Source organism: Melospiza melodia, chromosome 8, assembly GCF_035770615.1.
Source record: "Melospiza melodia melodia isolate bMelMel2 chromosome 8, bMelMel2.pri, whole genome shotgun sequence".
In the NCBI taxonomy this organism is placed as follows: Eukaryota; Metazoa; Chordata; class Aves; order Passeriformes; family Passerellidae; genus Melospiza; species Melospiza melodia.
In genome coordinates, this window is record NC_086201.1 from 25,511,221 (window position 1) to 25,530,764 (window position 19,544).

The following is a 19,544-nucleotide window of genomic DNA, read 5'->3' on the forward strand; positions in this document are numbered from 1 at the left end:
CTGCTTACCTTGATACTCTTTCCTTGGCTTTCAAATTAAAGTCCTAAGTGGATAAAATGGTTTGATTTATAGATGATAACTTTGTTAAAATGCAACACTGAGTCATCCACGTGACCTGCAGACTGGATTTATGTATCTTACATTTATGCTAAGCATACACACACAAACTCTTTGGTTCTTAAGATTTCTTGTGTGTGTTGGGTTTTGGCAGGGTTTTTTTTATCCTGATACTAAAAAGAAAGTTGCACAGAAACAAAAGAAACAAAAAACCCTAGAGAGCACAGTGTTCCCAGTGAAAATATAGGTAGGTGTTGTGGGCAAGAGTATTCTGCTCAATCCACAAATATTTGTGTTAGGTGGTTTTGGGTGGTGTGTCATTGTGCCTGTGAAAAAACAGCACCCTGGATTAAATAAGGCAAGTATCCCAAGTGCACCCCACAAGAGAGGGATCAGTAGAAAATTCCATTACTTCAGTATGTTCCATACAGGTATACTGGGAAAACAGTTTGAACAAAACTAATTACATAAAAACCTTCAGAAACACAAAGTGTCCAGGAAGAAGATAAAAGTAACTAGAACCTGTCCATTATGAAATGTGTCAATTGCTATTTCTGTAGTATCTCTTTGCATGATGACACAGGTTCCTTTCCTTTTCCTGGCCCTTTTTCCTTTTTTTTTTCCATTGTGGTGAATCAAATGAGCATTCCTCAGCCCAAGCAGCATAGAATTGTTTGTGGTGTTTTGGAGACTCTTTGGAAACAGAAACTTAGAGCATTATCTGTTTTGTTTAGATATCTTGAATTACTCTTGAAGAAATGATTGAGATAATTCTGTAACTGATCTTGGTGTGAACAGTAGCAGTTGCACTGCACAATTGTTAATCCACCTAATGCCATAGATCAAGGCTGATTTTGGCTTTATTCAATTCTATCCTCTGTCTTTCTCCTGTCTGCTTCTGGCCACACTTTCTGATCCTTTATGCAAGATGGGACATATATGCTCCCCCATTTGAAAATCAGTCTCTGTGCTGTGCATAGGAACATGTGTGTGCACACAGCTGAAGAAACCTGACATGAACCTTAAATCCCATAGCAGAAAGGGCCAGGGCTTGATTTCACCTTCCAAAATCTTTGGGAAGGAGCTGTTATAAGAAAAGCCAGTCACCACACATTGCTGCTAAGAAAAGCAAATGAACATGCTCTTTGGAAACAAGAAAATTTTATTACTTCACTTGGAATACAGCCAGGAGAGTACATCATTCTTAGAAAGATGTCAGGGAACATGTGAAGAAAAACTGCAAAATGTTTGATTTAGGCACATACAACAGCACGGTGCCAAAATATTATGATGAGGAACTATGTACCAGGCAGCAAATGACTCAAAGGAAGAATGCTGCTTACCAGCTTTTCAGCCCAAAGGGAAATACACTGAAATTCCACTGATCCTGCCTGACACTCAGACTCTGAAACCAGAGCCCAGAGAAATAGTTACAGACCACAGTCAGGCTGTTTCTATTTGTGCAGCTACCAATATTGGATGTGCTCATGCATATATATATATTTTATACAAAAGCAAATCTATTTACATATAAGGCCTCGATTATAGCATAAATGCTACTGTGTTGGCAGGCCATATAAACTAGGTAAATTATCTGAAAGGCAGTTTTATTCGATATGCCTAGGCCAATAGCTAGGAAAAAACAATTCAAATTTACCCAAAGCTCTATGCTTTTACTTGCAGTAGAGTTTTGTCCCACATTCAACTTTTTAATTAAGTGGTATTCCATCAGAAATTGGTTCACTCCACATAGCATTTATATATTTGCATTGGTGCATGTATGATTCTGCAGCAAGCAACAAGTTGTAACAGGATACAGCATAACTGGGACTACTTCATCTTTCTTATGGGAGTGGACTCCATTTCCTGGATAAACTGTCTTGCCTCTAATTTGGAAAAAAAGGCCAAATTTGACTACAGACTTGTAACAGAATACTAATGACTTCACTCCACCCATTTTTTAAGCTTGACATTGAGGCAAACAAAATGTTATATTATTTCTTTACCTTTGTTTGAAAGAGGAATAAAGAGCAATCAATAGTTGTAAACTTCTCCAGGACTAAACTTTTAAACACAGAAAGAGAGGTGTGGCACATAAACTGTAAGAAATATTTTCACCGATTCTTTGCACATTTTGAATGAGCCTAATACCTATATGAAACATCTGCTCAGTATTTTGTACCCAGCTAGTGCTAAAAATACAGTAAGTGACCCCAAAACACAGGGTCTCCTGTCTTAGTTTTGAGTGTAAGATAAAGAGCAGTGTGAGAAGACAGGTTTTATTTCCATATTTTTCTTTTTTGACAATAGAAGGCAGCTATTAAGTGTCCTCCATCTTGGGATTCTTCTCCAGCTGCAGGCTGGAGCCACTGATAGCTTCATTTAGGTGGGATGTAGCCAGGGGATTCCTCCTTGGGGCAGTAGTAGGCAGTGAGGAGACTCATGACCGAGTGATGTACAGCCACAGCCTCTTGCATGAGAGTGCCTCAACCAAGAGTTGTATCAGCAATGGCAAGGAGGAATATTTTTATTATGGGCTCTTTTGATATCAGTGAGGTATGGAGCCACAGCAAACCAACAGGATCACAACAACATTCCCCAGCAAAAGCCCAGTTAGAGTAATTCCACCTATGCTGATAACTTTCAGTTCAGGCTGTACGAGCATTGCAAGGGCACACATCCAAATCACGCGTCCCTTAAAAACCTTTCCATTAAAGCAGCGAGTGCAATGAAGCCAGCTGTTTACAGAAAACTGTCTATGCAAAGATGCACACCTGACTGGCAGATGTGAAGCCAAGAACACCTCCCAATCTCCTGTCAGCTCCTCTGGGGAGAGCTGCTGGCACGAGCAGTCACTGGGCAGTCTCACAGCAGCGCGCGGGCGCGTTGTCCGAGCTCCAGAGCTGCTCGCTGACGGTGCCCGAGCGGCTCACCTCCCACAGGGCCAGCTTCAGCACCTCCGACACCGTGCTCCTCACCTGCGCCTGGAACTTCTTGCTGATCAGAACGTACAGGATCGGGTTGAGGCAGCTGTTGATGAAACCAAGGCCGGTGGAGAGGGGAATGCCATCCTGCAGTAAGTCGTGCAGGTTTTCATCGTGGTGAGCAGACAGCTCCACAATGCTGAATATATGATACGGTGTCCAGCAGACAAAAAAAGCTACAACTACAGCAGTGATGGTCCAGAAAAGCCTGCTAGAAGTCAGTACAGTTCTCCTCTTCACTTTGACAATCAGCAGTGAGTAGCAAATGACCATGGTCACTAAAGGAAAGAGGTAACCAAATGCAAGCCTCACCCAAATGAGGATGTGATGTGTCAGCAAAATAAGCTCTCTGTCATGCACATGGAAGTTGTTGTAGCAAATGGTGACATTGTTGAGAACTGTAGCTGTGTCTCTAAAGTACAAGGCAGGGCCACCAATAATAGCAGCTGACATCCAAATGACCCCACTGAGAAGGAGGGTGTTCTTCACAGTCCTGTACTTGTAGGAAAAGACGGGGTGGACAAGGCGGATGTAGCGGTCGAGGCTGATGAATGTCAGGAAGAAAACACTGGCAAACATATTAAGCAGTGCAATGAATGAGTTCATTTTGCAGAGCCACTTCCCAAAAGGCCAGTGGAAGCCCATTGCCACATATGTAATATAGAGGGGCAGGAAGAGAACAAAAATGAAATCTGCAATGGCCAGATTCAGGAACCAGAGTGTGGAAACAGATTTATCCCATTTAAAGCCCATAAACCAGATGACAATGGCATTACCTGGCACTCCCAGCAGAAATGCCACACTGTAAAAGAAAAGGGAAATAATATGGGCAATGCTGAGGGAGGACTGGGGTGACTCATCTTCCTCAGACAGATCGTAGAAGTAAGAGTAGTTCTCAAAATCTTCAAATGTCATGTTGCAGAGTGGCTTTCTGGGGAAGAAAAGAAATTAAATGGTCAAAGGAGAAATGTTTTACTGCATTGAAAATAGTGAACTGCAATTCTTTCATGTTTTTGGCCATAAACCAAAAACATTGCCCTAGTTTGACATATCTGTCACCTTTTATCTGTCAGTTGCAAGCACAAAACTCCTGAAGAAATTTGATCATAGGCATTTCAAGAAATGTTCAACTCAAAACAGACCTTTAAATCTTCAATAACTCTTATGTTTTCTTTACATTCATTTCTTAACAGACAGCACAGAGCACAGTATCACTGATAAATTTCTGGGAGACCAGATGCAAAGTTTTATTGAAGTATGATTGTGCTGTTCTTTTCTGGTCAGGTTTTGTACTTTACTGCTCTGTCCCTACGTGAAGCAAGTTTTATGCATTATATCTATCTAAAATCAGAAGAGCATTAGACATCTATGTAGGAAAAAAAAATCATTTAAAATGCCAGGAAGCCATCTTCTGTAAAATTTCACCCATCACCCTGCCTCAAATTATAGTTAATAATATGACAGCAATTTCTCCAGCAACTAAAAGTTCATGGATTTATTAATCTCTTTCAATTATGTCTTTGTATCAAGAAATGATGACTTTCAGGCCCATTTAACATCTTGGATTTCCTTAATACAGCAAAGAATGTAGAGAAACAAATATATAGAACATATTGCAGGTGTAATACACACTATGGTGTTCTTCCACTAGTGAGCTGAGAAACAGGTAATAGATGACAGAAAGTAAGGTTTCCCAAGAACAAAAAACGCACTGTAAGAGCTCAAAATGAAAATATTTGTGTGTCCTTTTTTTTTAAGACAGAATTATAGGATTTTCTCAGTTTTCTTCTCTTGCAAAAGCTTCTGGAACTTGCAAGTACAACATGATTTTTTCACATAGAAACTCTTTCTGTGGGTGGGAAAGAAGGTGAGGGGGAGGAAAAGAGGAATATAAACCAAAACAGAGGGGAAAAAAAGAAATTAATGGGAAAACAGACAGGAAACAGAGTTTGAACAACAGAAAGAAAAGCAGTCAGAAGTTATTTCACAGTATGATTTCACTGTGTTTAGTTTGCAGTATAGACAAAGTTGCAGCACATCACAGGTAGCCACAGTCAGACAAAAGTCTCTGCAATGATCAAAACAACTATTCTTCAAAACTCTGTTATCATTTAAAGCTGAATAGTTTGGCTGGGCTCAGCTGCACTTCAGACCTGTGCCTGAGAGCAGTCATTAGTTCTGCTATGATTTATCTTACTGCTGAATTTCTGAGCGCTATCTCCATTCCTGAACCAAAATTCAGCCCGTGCGTCTGGAACTCAGCCCTGCATTCCTGCAATGCCATTAATTACAGCATGCTGGGGACAGCAGGAGAGGGGTCTCCAGAGCACACTGCCTGCACAACCACATCTGCAAACTCGTATTCCTGTGCTTACCTTTGCTCCAAAAAGTAGCTCACCCAGTTTGAAAGGATCACTCACACCAGCAAAGCTACGCATGTGCACACGCATTAGCAGGATTAGACTTCTCATTTGTAGATGGATAGACAGGGAAGGGGAAAAAAAGCTTGTGTAATTTTATAACTCTTGATTAAAAAAATATGTAGTAAGAGTCAGCACAGCCTGTTCTGTCAAGAGGCTATGTTAGCATTTGTGATTTACATCAGGCTGAAAGAATGTTATTTGGTTTGCTGTCCTGATAAATGATACTTATTGGGCTGCATTTATGTAATTACATGCCCCTTGGGGGTAGATTCTGCATCAAATACCACTACCACCCATCTGAGTAATTTTTTCAAACAGCTTAACAGCTGCTGAGAGAAGAGTATAAACATGGAGCAGTACCATTAACATCTGGAACATTATATTTGGACAGTTTCAGACGACAGTCAGGTTAACAACTGGATTTTTAAGTGGGTTTGCCTATACAAAAAACTATACCTTCAAATCAAATTCATGCAACTAAACAAAAAAATTTCCAACTATAATGACAATGACAAACATTTGCCTAATGCCCAACAATGTTACTTTTATATTTAACATTTTAAAGATGATGTATCGCGGGAGAAAAAACACATACCCAAATAAATGCCAAATATTTCCCAAGCCTCCTATAGTTTAAAACTCCAATGATAAAGCACACCTTTAGAATGCAATTATTTTTCCAGGCTTATATTTTTCCTCCTCTCTAACTCTAGTCTTCAATGCAGGGAGTCTTCTTTAGCAGTAGGAGTAAAAAAGCAGAAGGAACATTGTTTACCACTGCTGCCAGTGCACAGATGCTGCAATTAGACTCTGTGGCTGGGGCTCAGCAAAGACTGCCGATTACATTTGCAAAGCCCAGAAACTTTTAATTCTGACACTGACATATATGAAGCACTTCTATAGCCAGACTCATGGTGTTAAACCCTGTCCTGAAAAAGATAAGCAGTGGGTGATCGTCAGTGGAGTTATAATGGGTTACATCAGTGAGGACACAGATTTTTTTCATTAACCATAATTCAGCAGGGATGTTTCTCTGTGGTCCTGAAACGCATTATCTTCTAATACATGACTCTGAAATTAATAAATTTCCAGAGTCAAAACTGTCTTGCAGTTCAAGTCTAGGTCTTGTGAAGAAATCTAGTTGTACTCCTTATTCTGTCACTAATTTCCTGTATGATCTTTGACAAATGGCTTACTTTCCAAGCTGGAAAATTCTCATGAATGTGTTTGCAAACTGAGGCTCAGTAGAGAAAACAATACTGTCAGAGAGCAGTTTCTGCTTGGCTTTAAGGCAAGTGCTAGTAAGGGTAAGGGAGGCTTGGTGCAGTTCACTGGCTCAGTGTCCCCAGTCTGGGGAGCCAGTGCATGGAAAACATTTTTTAATAAACAGGAAAGTGTGGTTAGAGGCCTGCCAATACGCCTTGGGAGCAGCCACAGGTTACAGAACAGTGTTCTATTGCATATGGATTCATATATCCAAGTTTAGATTTAATCCTGTCCTTTTTTTTTAACTTTATTTTAAATAGTAAACACACTGTGTAAAGTGTACGCTTAGCAGTTGTTTGACGAGTCCATTCCTGTTTGCTGAGCCACAAGCAGCTCTGAAAACTGAACCTCCTTGATTCAGTTGCTTAATTATGAAAATAGTTTACCAGGAAGTTTCATTTCCTGTCCTCTTCTGTAGAACAGAAGTTAATTTCTAAATGACTTTATAGGAATATAACAGGATGGCTCTTGGCACTTTTAGAACTTAGGACAGAAAGCAGAATTACAAAGAAATACAGATCATCAGGAAATATTTCTAAAACACAAAAAGCCACAGAACTGCTGGGAAGAGACTTCACCACGTGTTGCATGAACAGTCTTTCTCTGAATTTCAGCAGGGAATTACAGACTTGGATCTCAGTTGTCATATTCACAGCTTTCTACTAAAAGTACCTAGAGTTCATGTCCTCTGCCACTATTATAGCTGAGCCATAATGACAACTTGAACAAATGGTTGGATCTGCCTGAAATAGAACAGCTCTTGTCACACTAAGAATGGCCTTAGAGTTATGACAGGGGACAGTCCTTTGGAACCTATTCATGGCAATGCCACAAGCATCCTGTTTGGGCAGGGGAAGTAGCTTGACCCCTCCACACCTCAGCCCTGAGTTCTCTGCAACAGCTTTGGAATTAAATTACATTGGGCTTTCAGTTTAAAATAGAAGAAAACAAACAAAAAAGTTGCAATTTCCATCCACTTCACTCGAAGCAAAGTCCTCCTGGGGGTTCAGAGTTCCCTGGGCACCACACAAGTTAGGACCTAACTGAGTTACACTGGCAGCCTTTACCACAAATTGAAGCTCAGCCCACACAACCTCTGTCTCTCACATTTGGTCCTCATCACTTTTGAATTTTACAGAAAGGTCAAAGGGAAGAGTTTATTCATTGTCTCTGTTAGTTAAAGGTAACACAAATATTTGAGTGGTAACCCCCAAATCTATTTTTTCAGTGTGACAAACAGTGTTAGAGCCTTTGGCCAGCTAAATTGGTTTCAGAGGTCACAGCAATGGGTCCTGACTTACTAGGAAAATTATGGTTTGGAGGGTTGGCTGTCTCAACAGTTCAGTTCATAGAGGGAAGATATTACACAAACCCTCCTATCAATGTCTTTTTGAACAATTGTGAGCGCATCACATTCCATGTCTATTATCTGTGGCTAAAGGAAAGCTTATTTGATTGCATCACTTCGACTTCTGTCATTTGCAAGAGTCAGAAGCTGGAGAACAACTAGTTTCCCAAAAGGTCACTTAGGGCTGCTTGTCATATTGTGGCAGCAAGTTTATCCAGGTAATGAATTCAGTTGCCAGCCCTCATAATTTTTTCTTGGAACATTTGGGATGACAAATTTTGAATTTATCTAGCTTCAAAAACATAAACATGAAATCTACCTGGTAGTTTATCTGTAAAGTTCAAAACTCAGAAGGCTGAGCAAATTCATTAGAGGTACACATGTATTTATGGCAAGCATTTTACAAAGACATAGGATAGATTTGAAAATGCACAAGGAATACTGATGAAATTACAGACTGTCACAGATTCACATTTCTCCCTCAAAAGGACAAAGCCAAGAAAACCACTTATCTTTATGCAGAAACATTCCTATGGCAGGAGGTGCCCGATACACTCATACTACAAAATTAAATCAGAGCTATACTACAGATTAAGCCTAAAATTGTAACTGCAGACAGAGGAACTAGGAAAGGAGCATTTTAAGCTGGTAAACACAAAAGCAGAACCAAGGCTTGTGTCTATGTTTTCTCTTTCACAGACACGTACACACACAATTGTCTTTTGACCATCCTTCTAATGGTGATTAGATATATGGTACCCTAATTACTTCATATGTCATCCTGAATTCAATAATGGGTCACAACAGATACGACACATGACTGGAAATGTTGTTTTTGAGCCACAATACAGATGTATTTGTTCTAGCAGATAAGAAAGGAATGCAAATAACAATCATTCTCCATTATATCTCTCAGCAAAGCAGTGTTAGAAATGTATTTGCAATGTACTAGCTAGACATGTCCTAGAACTTAGGCCAAAACCAACTTTCTTCAAGCAAGGCCAAACACGACCCTGTTAGTCATAACACACCACCTCATCTGTGGGATTGAAGTCCTTAGACCAGATAACAGCCTGAAAACACTTCACACAAAGTGAGTGCTACAGGATTAACAAACTCTGATAGCACAGTCTCAGTTAATACTGGGTAAATCTGCAATTTCAGACCAGAGGTTTTGCCAACAGAGAAGTGTCAAACAAAAATGGAAAATCCAACTTTATATCTAAATAAGGCTGCTGTAGTAGGAAAAGTATCACAGTAGTTCTGGCCTGAATATAAAATATCTTCCAGACAATGGCTGCAATTGAGCAGTGTCCCATTTCCACAGTCAGAGACCTGATAAATGTCTGCAACCAGCAACTGCATCTCATCAAAACCGATTTATTTTCAAGCTGATCCCAAGCACCAAGTCTTCCATTCCCAAAAATGACAAAGAAACCCAGATGTCCCCAGGACATGCACTGGTGAAGGGGAGGACACTTGATAACTCCATAGATAGTACTTGTTTCTGCTCTTATTCCCTTCTAAAAGTAAGCTATAAGTAAGAATATAAGCTAAAAGTAAGAATATAATTTTTACTATTTCTTTGGAATGTAAGGAGTTGCTGTAGCCACTGCAAATCACATAACCACAAAATTTGTACATCAGAGTCAGGAAAATGACTGGTCATATCTGTGAAACACTTAAAAGTAGCACCATTTTTAGAGAAAAAAAATTCTAATATTCTTACAAAAAATATAGACATTTAGCTAAACAGTGACACTTGAGATTTAAAAATTGCCTGATGTATTGTATGTGTCAGCACTGCCAAAGTATTTACATAACCAGTCATAATGCTTCATATTCATAACCCTTACTGAAATGAGGTTCAAGTGAGAAGCAGCATTAGTCTGGTTGACTGTAGAATGCTGAAAATGACCTACAGGAAGTCTCTGATCAAACCAAGTGCTAAATCTAGAGTCCCTGCCTAGTGGCTCAAACACACGCTGTCCTCCCTTCTCAAACTCAGCACTGTCCCTTCTCTCATGGTGAAGGGCAGAAACCACAGCCTCACCTCTGGGAGACCTTTCCCTTCCTGAAGGGAGGCTCCCTTTGGGCCATCCTGCTCAGTGTGGTGGAGGAAGGCAGCACTTACCTGGGCAGCCCCTACTGCTCCTGGTCTGTTTTCTCTGCCGGGAAGAGAAAAGCAGCCCGGCTTTGCCCCCTTTGCTTGCCATCCCCCAGAGTGCTGCCTCTCAGCAGTGCCAGGACACACCTCAGAGCCAGCAGGCACACCAGGAATCCTACTGGCTGAGGGCTAACACACTGATCAAGTGCTGTTCCATGGAAGCTTCACGTCTTTTCTAGTCCTCCTCAAGTGCCAGCAGGATTTTCTTTGGCTAAAAGCCACCGTAATAACTATATACCTAGAGCAACAGAGATATCTGATTTAAAAAATTCAAGTTCTTCAGCTTCGCAGTGGCTGGACTGATGGGATGCATTCTAATTAAAATGCTTGCATTTCTAATTAATTATGGCTTTTTAAGGTTTTCATGCAAAAATTACTTGGAATTTTTACTTTGCAACTGTTTCAAGTATTTGTGATGAAAGAATATTTTGACTAGCATTCATGTGATCATTATATGGTCATGCAGCTCCGAGCATGTTTTTAAACGCTTGTACTCTTTGAACAAACACATGCTTTAACCACAACTCCCTCCAACCAAAAACTAATAAAGTGAGAGTAGAGGATACAGAGTAAATGAAGAGATTTTTCTCTGCAGCTGACTCGGCAGACTAATTAAAGCCAATTAAACATATGTTAGACAACAGCCATTCAAAAGGCTTTGCAGGGTAACAACAGGTCATTACAGAAAAAATCCTAAGTAACACTCTCTCCAGCAAGATACAAAATATCTGTTGAACAACAGATAAAAAATAGGTTACAATCTGCTATATTTACAGTCCTTTTAAAAAGAAGAGTTAAGAAATAACCCCAGAGAACCACAACTCATACCTCTAATATGCCTTCTTACATCCTATTCAATTTCACAGATTAATTTCCTAGTCACTTATTGCAGTGTGCTTGGTTGTGTACTGCCCTCTAAATTGATCTCTATTTTCCTAGGTTTATTCTACCCTTCCTTTATATAACTCAGCAGTTTCTTCTAGCATAAATGTAATATTGCTATGCTTATATTACTCTTGACACATACTCTTGCATGAGCGTATCAGAACATCCAATTCCAAAATACTCCTAGTACATATCAGCTGGAATGTTTTGGATAACATGATAACATACTTTATTATGTCCTCACAGTTAATATACTGGGATCACTGTGTACAGTAGATTAAGGATGTCTACTCTTGGATCAGTGTTATTCTAATTTTCCTACTCATACAAAGCCAAGTATTTTTTTACTTCAAGATCAAGTCTATAGTAAGTACTGGCTTTATTCCTGCAAAACTGAAAAATTCAAATTGTTAAACACAGTTTCAGGAGGACTGGCCATTTATCCATTTCCCTAACATGGTATTGGGAACACTCCCCAGCACTGATAGGAATAGATAGCACCTACAATTAAGGTGTTAAATGAGAAGCTTGGAAATACTGGTTTTACAGGCTTCCCATATTACCTTTACAAATCACTTCTCACTTGACTCTGCCAGATATGGTACAACACCCTCAGTTAACACTACTCAGGTTTCTTAAATGGGCAACGGTTCTTAACATAGCCAAAATATCTCATTAAAGTGATGTGGGGCTGAAACACATTAAAAGGGCACCACTAGAAAGAAGAGATGGGAGTGTAGAAAGTGGCAGTACATTGACTGTACAGGACTTACTACACATCACTTTCTCTGTCTCCTCTAGAAGGCCTCAGAAGGGAACAAAACTTGTGTGCCAGGCTCACGCTTGCTGGAAGAAGCAGGTATTTTATGTTGGGAAAGTACCCAAAGGTCCTAGTCCTTGAGATCAAAGCCTCACAGGATCCAGGCATTAGAGCATGTAATAAAAGACAATTCCTGCTTTGTTTATAATTAAACAGAATAAACACATACAGGAGTAGTGAAAGGAAGAGGCATATCTTGCCCAAAGCCAAACAGTAAATTTGAAGGTAAAGTTGGGAGCAGAATAACTTGCCAAAAGAATAAAGAGGCAAATATCTTCAGTGGATAGAGGGAAAATATGCTGGTTCTTCATACTTGTGCCTTTTGATTCTTGAAATATGTCCTTCAAGAAGTATCAAAAAGGGACAAGAGAGCCTGGGTAGGGGAAGAGAAGTAGGAGCAACAAGCCAGCAGAATTCCTCTTGGGAAAAAGCAGCCATGGGCTAATTTGTGGATTTTTGCTCCTGCTTTAGGGCCCTCAACCCCTGGACATACTGAAGATACAGAGTACAGAAGTAGCTGAGCTCCCCTGGAAGTACTATATGCTACCTTTGAGGAAGAACACATAACTTTTTCTTCTTCTCTAGGAGCCCCAAGCACACTGTAAAAGCAAAAGCAATTGTGAGAGAGCTCATGACCACATAATGACATCTCCCCTGTAGAAGCAATGTCTCTTGCACACTGCCTGCCCCAGTCACAGCAATCCCTTTCTTCTGCTCAGAGACCACAAGGAACTGCTCCTCACAGTCAGCTCTCTTGAGCAAAGCCAGCCACAACAGAGCCCAGCACTGTGGGGAAATTGCTAACTTCAGACTGAATGAACACAAATTAAACCATTATCAAAAATAATGAGTGCAAATTAGCCAGACAAGCAGCCACCACAGTAAGAGAGACAGCTGAACTGCTGGCACATTCCATAAGACAAAATAAATAAATAAGCAAATAATAAGACCATTCAATAGATTACAATCCCCTGGAAACCTAGCTGCTGCTAAGTGCTTGGAATAGCAGAGTTATTATACAAAATTAATACTGAATAACAGATCACAAACTTCAAGTGTCTGTTAAAAATTACAAGGAGAAGAAAATTCTTTAAGGCACCTGGCTATTAGGAAACAGATCTAAGTTTTCCTCTTGAATCAATCTATCAGAAATGAACAAAAATTGAAGCATTTCAGAAGTTGCTCATTTGGTTGTCAGCAGAAAAAGAAATTCCTAAAATTAAAAGAAAGAATGTGTAATGCGCAGGACATAGAAATTGCATTATTTCGATCAACACTTTTCCTCTGCCCTCACCCATGCAGTAAAAATCTGTAATCAGATCCTGCCTAGGAATCCTTAGACAGAGCTTCTCTGACTTTTCCACAAAGGCAATTAGAGAATCCAAACCATAATTCATTCTCCAGAGTCAAATAACTTCCACTGTGCCACAATCAAAGAGATTCTCAGTTCAAGAGAAGTGGACTCACTTATGGCACATTAAAAATCCCTAGGATTGAAGTAAAGTTGATGGAACCTCCATCCTGTCTGCCTGGCATAAATTGCTGATAATGCTTTAAATTTGGCCAGAAGTTACAGTGACATCAAACAAAATTAAATTGGGTTATCAAAATATTTGCATTTCCCAGTTCTGAGGCAGAACAATAACATTATGTGAAAGTAAGCTAACCTATCATAAGTAAATTAATCCTGAAATCAGTTTCTAAAAATCTGCTCTGCCAAACTACTTTACCTTGACATAGCCTAGTCACTCTCTTCTCCTTAGCTATGAATTAATAAGCATTTTATATTATTCAGTGATACAATTTCATTCAGCTAGAAACCAAATGTGCTTTAATTCACAGACAATGTTCAATGTATACATGTTTTCTAAGTCCACAAAACCAGGTCTGGGATATTGTTGGGCTTGCAAGATCACATCTAGAAAGGCAACAGGTGACAATGACACTGTTATCACTAAGTGTGAAGAGCAGGTAGAACCTATTCCTGTCTCATTGTGTGGTAGCATAGAAGGCTTCAAATCCTATTGTCACTTCCAATACTTACTGAAAGCTAGATCCACGTCCTACCTTATTCCACAATGGTTAGGGAAAACACACACACTTTCCAGCTGAGATCACAGAAACCTTATTCAATTCTGCAGAACTGTAATTCTTCAGAAGTACTCTGTTAATCTCCTATTTAAGTTGAAATTATTTGCAGTTTCTGTTCAAGAATCTGTTCAGATCAGAACTGACATATTTTTAACTAACGACACTGGAAATTGCTGTAGCTATAGAAGACACACTATCCCTGAGCAAATAAAAAAAATTAAACCAAACACACTAGGGAACACAGAAGGGAGAGAGAGATTTAAGTCAGGGTCACTTACCATTCTCTGACAGGGTAAAACTTCTTGGAGTGTGTATTAACATATTCAAAAGTAATTAAAAATTAAATTCACACACATTTTCATACCTTTTCTTGGTGCTGGGTGGTTCAAAGTAACCTTTGAAGTAAATGAGTATCACATTCTTTCTTCCAAGGAGCTCTTTTAGCCAGTATATGCTACTCCACCTTACAACATTTGCCTGCAAGTGTTGCTGCAGCGGTAGAGACTCACTATTTAGAAGGGAAGGGAGAGAAAGATCTTAAATTTTAGAGAGTTTGACCTACCTTGCTTAGTTCTTTGAAACAAAATGCACTGTAAATCAGGGATCTGAGCTCTGTAGCAGAGGGAAGAATGAAATGATCTGCAGAGCTCACAGTCACTTCAGTGCGATTCCAGCTGCTTCACTTGGCCACTGCCTTCCCTCTAATAAAGCTGCAGAATGATATAACGCTGTGTTTGTTTTCAGCTGAGGAAGTTGTTTCCAACTTCCCTTGGTTTTCTAGACCCATTTTTGAAATACTGCCACGCTGTATAATCCCAGTATTTCACCAAAAATAAATGTTAGACATTTGAATGAATCATTTTGGTCAATGTCCAAGCAAGCAACAGATGTGGTGGCTGATGAATGGAAAGAGACCTTGCAGTTGTGGGCTGCTTTTTGTTCTGCAGAGGAGAGGTTGAACAGTATTTCTTTGTAAGCACTCTGGTTTATAGAAAATAATGTTGAATGAGCTGAAAGATGTTTAAAAAGTCACACTGAAAGCATCATTTTGTAGCTGTACAGTGTGATACATTCATTTGGTATTTAGGATTCGTAGATTAACCTCCTTTTGTATGTAAGACAGAAGTAAGATCTTCAAAACACTAATTAGTGACTCTCTCTATCAGATAGTGTAACATTGGCCAGGAATTTGAACTGGATTTTAGGTGACTGGGCCTGACTCCCAGTTCTGTAAAGAGCCTGATGAGGTTTTATGACCAGGCCTCATGATCTCCATGTTGCTCAATTTCTCTGTCTGTAAAATGGAAATATTATTCCCCTGGTATCTACCTACCACAGCTTACCTGACTCTGATGGTACCACACTAATCATACCATTTGAAATCAGCTAAGCCAGTCTCCCCTGCCAGTGGAAACAATAATTTAATAGTGGTATTCTGCTGTCACTAATGCAAAACATGTAACACGTTCAACACTGATTGAATCTAGTAAAGGCCAAATTTCCCAGATAGCAAATCTATTGATTCCAGTGAAAAATTAGAAAGAAAAATCTCCAAAAAGCCAACCAAGCATAAAAAACAACACAGAAGAGTGAAGTGCTTAGTGAGATCAGCTAAACTGGGATTTCAGCATCTGGTTAACAAGTCTATCAGCTCTTAAGCAACTCTCTTTAGGTTCACAGACCACAGATTGTTTTAATAGGAACCAAAAACTCCTTCTAGCACAACTAGTCTTCTTTGTCTTTCCTCCATGACAGTTCTTCCTGTTCTGCCATTATAACTTTAAACACTGAAAGTTATATGTGTATATTAAAGTTTTACATGTACATTGTACATGAGAGGGAAAGCCTCTGATTCCATGAAAGGAGGATGGGGATTATGCACAGAGCCCCTGGACCATAAGGAAAGGACAGGGGAGCAGGACTCCTGGGAATATATGGGGACAAACAGAGGGAAGTTGCCTGAGGAAAGCACCTCACTTGTTTATTTCTTGTATTTTAAAGATTTCCTGTTTTCTCTAGCTACTGATTGGTGAATCTTCACTAATAAAATCTCTTTTAACAGTAATTATCTTCTTTTGTAAATGTTGGGATAGGGTAAATACAAGCACCGTTTAACAGCAGATATGCTGGGGGTTTTTTCTTATAATGGCACATGAGTCTGTGTCTCTCTAGGCATTGTGCCAAATCTAATTATGGTAAGGCAGTCAATTCAAAGGTTTGCTCCGTACTATTTCAGCAGGACAAAAGAGGAAATTAAGAGGTAGATAACCCCCAGACATGACCCACAAAAAAGATAAAACCCCCAGCAAACAGTCACAACTTGCCAAATGCTCTTCACCTTCTTGGTGAAGGGAGCGTTCTGGAGAGTGCAAAAGATTCTTGCAGTTTGGGGTAGTGAGGTCCTTAAGGCATTGTTCCCTTCACCATAAATTAAAAACAAGTTTGTGACTACTGAAACATATACTGGTGTTGATACCTCAGATCTTCCATCCTTCAGAATCAAGGGAGGATTAAAGCCCATGTATCAATTTTCCTCACCCTTCCTTACCACTGCACCAAATACAAAATACCAAATGCTAAGGGCCCAGAGGTCACTTTGCAGAGGAAGTTAGAATGAATGGATGAATGAATTCCTAATTTCACAGGAAATTAGGGTTTTTTCCAAGAATAGTAGATTACTACTTCTCTGTCCTACTGACATTTTCCCCTTTTCCATGGAAAGGGACTTTTTTTTTACGAGAAACTACCCAACTTGCACACAATAACCAGCATAGTAACATACCTGGCAGAAAAAAAAAAAAGAAACCAGATTTTTACAGACAAAATTGCATTCAATCTGAAAGGGTTTAGTTTTGCTTGTTTTCTGTTTAGATCTAACTGCAGCATTTTAGTCATATATAGTTTTGACTAACCACAGTGGAAATCTTAAACCTCTAAAGAATGCAAGCTTAGGCTCTACATCTTTCAGTGTTTTAGTTCTTTCTATGCTCAGACACAGTGAAACTGGAATGGTGAGTCACAAATTACATGGCTTTTTAATATACATTTTTTTTGCAGCCCATTAACCACTGACATCATTTGAGTGTGATCTTTGCAGATAATTTTGTGAAAGCTACATGCTTGAAAGAAAATTAGTGAATAAAAAAGAATACCTTGTTTATTTTCATGTCTTCTTTTCTATTTGGAAGTTATATTTGTATTTTGCAGTGTTATTTGTGCTTTTTCAATGGGATAAGTTATCAAAGCCAATATGCCAGAGAGCTCTGAAGAGGGATGTGCATTCATAAGCATACAGTGCACCCGGACCTTGCAGAGCAGGGAAATACTACATTCTACCTGATGGAAAAAGAACAAAGAAGAGGATTTACATCCAGCCGTGAACAAACTGGGTCTAGTGAAAAGCAAGTTAATTTTAAAAGCACTTCTGAATCTTTGGAGGCTTTCTTAACCCTATAAAACTAAACAGAAGCACAGGATGTATGGAAAAAAATATACAGAGGACAAACTTCCAGAAATGCTTTACTGGTATTGACCAAAGTACAAATTACAAAGCAATAAAAAAAATAAAAGTAACTTTTAATTTATCTGGACTGCCAACAACTGCCTGATAGTTCTGACAATTATCCCCACTCCTGGGACCACCGGATCTTATCAAGTTACCTATTAGTGTGTGCAGATAATCTCAGCACTAATCAGCATCCCAGCAATGTTCCTTAATTCAGTTAAATTATACAAACCACGAATTTGCAAATTAGTTCAAACAAAAGATACTTAGTTTTTCTCAGGGTTAATTTAAGCTGAACAACACAAGAAAGCAACTACTTACTGTTGTTTACAGCTAGGTATTTTTTCTTTTTTTAGAAAAGTAATTCTTCACTGTTCCTTTGTCCTCACTGTCTGAATACCTCATGGACTAAAATCCACTCTGGAAAGACCACGTTTAACTACCTGACAATCAGGAAAGGGGTAATTTCCTTCCTTCCTGTGAAACTAATGGCTATTCATGCCTATCCTTTAGGTAGAGCTGTAATGTTTACTTGTGGCTTAGCTACCCACTATATACCAGAGTCAGCAACTGTGACAAAATTCTCCAGCGACACATTTGAACAAACCACACGATGAAGGAAGGTTTGGCTCATTTAGGCAGGTCTGCAGCTCCTTCTATGCTGACATTAACGATCTGAAAGATTCTCATGTATAACACATTGAAGAAATTCAATAATTCTGCAGAAGGAAAAAACTCTTTCCTCATTACTTCAGTCAGGTCAAAACACACAAGCATGTATTGCTATACATATATACGTGAATGTATGTACATACCAGTTTAAGCTGCAGCACTTTGTGTAACTCCCACAAACACAGTCAACAGAGGTCACATTCTATGAAATAATGAATATTAGAGACTAATTTATTATAGTATATACTTATGTGATGTATGTATTTTGTTATTATATAATGTATGTAAGGTATTATTATAAAATGTATTTTTATATGATACCTGGGAAAAAATACCATTAGAAATAGCCTTTTTCCTCCATAGATTTTGCTTTTATATGTGCATTTTTTCTCATTTTCTACAAGTAAGTAGGAATTATTTTCTACATAACTTTCAGACCACAGGTATTCAAGTTATAAATTCATATGACAATAATATAAGAGATTGTATGTGCCACTCAGATAACACTTGAAATCCATGGGATTTTCAGAGTGTGTCTTGACAACCAAACTTCTGATATGTCATTGAATGCTAAAGACTATATTAATTGGATAGCTAACCAGCCAACTCAACAACAGTATTTTTCCATTTTAGCAAAAGTGCCGTCTCCTCCCATGGAAAGGAATGTCAGTGTTTGGAAAAATTATTTCAGAGATTAGAGACAGAAAAATAAGGCTATGCAAACCACAGTTATTTCACCACGTATTTCACAAAATATTTTCATATCTTCAGGACTGGTTGTATCGATTAACCAATTGGCTCTTTTTCACCTCGCATAAATTGCCTGGAACTACAGAGTTACCTCTGTAGACAGGTTTGAGGAGTGAAGCCAGAATTTACTGCACCTTGGATTGAGTCAGATGTCTCAAAATCTGCCCAAAGCCTAGCCAGTCTGGGTTCAAAGAAACCCCAAGCACAGGGTGAGCTTTAACCACACCTCTTAGGGATTGGGGCTGCTCTACCCACACGGCTTGCAAGTCTCAGCATAATTGTTTACAACTATGCTTACAACAGAGGTCTTATTTTCCATTTAAAGTGCAAAGACTCAGCTTCCACCTTTTATATATTGTGTCTTTGCATTAAAATGCACAAATCCCCAAATCCACGGTTCAAATAGGATACGTTATGAGGCTACAATGGGCAAACCTCCCAACCCAAGAGGTGCTTCTGTTTCACTTTCTGCAGTCAGCTATTAACAATTCACAGCCAAGTTGCTGAAGACTATTATGACGAATAACAATGCAAAAAGCAAGCAGATTTGCATGAAGGAAACAATCACCAGTTCCT

At 39.1% G+C, this 19,544-nt stretch overlaps 1 protein-coding gene across 4 annotated transcripts; it reads right to left on the reverse strand.

Moving 5' to 3' along the window:
* Positions 1-1,201: 1,201 nt before the first annotated feature.
* Positions 1,202-17,965, reverse strand: CMKLR2 (chemerin chemokine-like receptor 2). Of its 4 annotated transcripts, XM_063162335.1 has the most exons (4): positions 17,868-17,965; positions 17,194-17,377; positions 14,604-14,751; positions 1,202-3,972 (listed from the first exon to the last, which is right to left on the reverse strand). In XM_063162335.1, exon 4 carries the CDS (start codon positions 3,954-3,956, stop codon positions 2,910-2,912), a length of 1,047 nt encoding a protein of 348 aa, XP_063018405.1. In that variant the 5' UTR covers positions 3,957-3,972; positions 14,604-14,751; positions 17,194-17,377; positions 17,868-17,965; the 3' UTR covers positions 1,202-2,909. The 4 variants fall into 4 exon arrangements, with proteins under 4 accessions (XP_063018405.1, XP_063018407.1, XP_063018404.1 ...); XM_063162337.1 differs by lacking the exons at positions 14,604-14,751; positions 17,194-17,377; positions 17,868-17,965 and adding an exon at positions 14,406-14,536; XM_063162334.1 differs by lacking the exons at positions 14,604-14,751; positions 17,194-17,377; positions 17,868-17,965 and adding an exon at positions 10,213-10,370.
* Positions 17,966-19,544: the final 1,579 nt, after the last annotated feature.

What these genes read in the sequence shown, in the direction of transcription:
- CMKLR2 (XM_063162335.1), bottom strand. Translation starts at nt 3,956, where the DNA reads ATGACATTTGAAGATTTTGAGAACTACTCTTACTTCTACGATCTGTCT.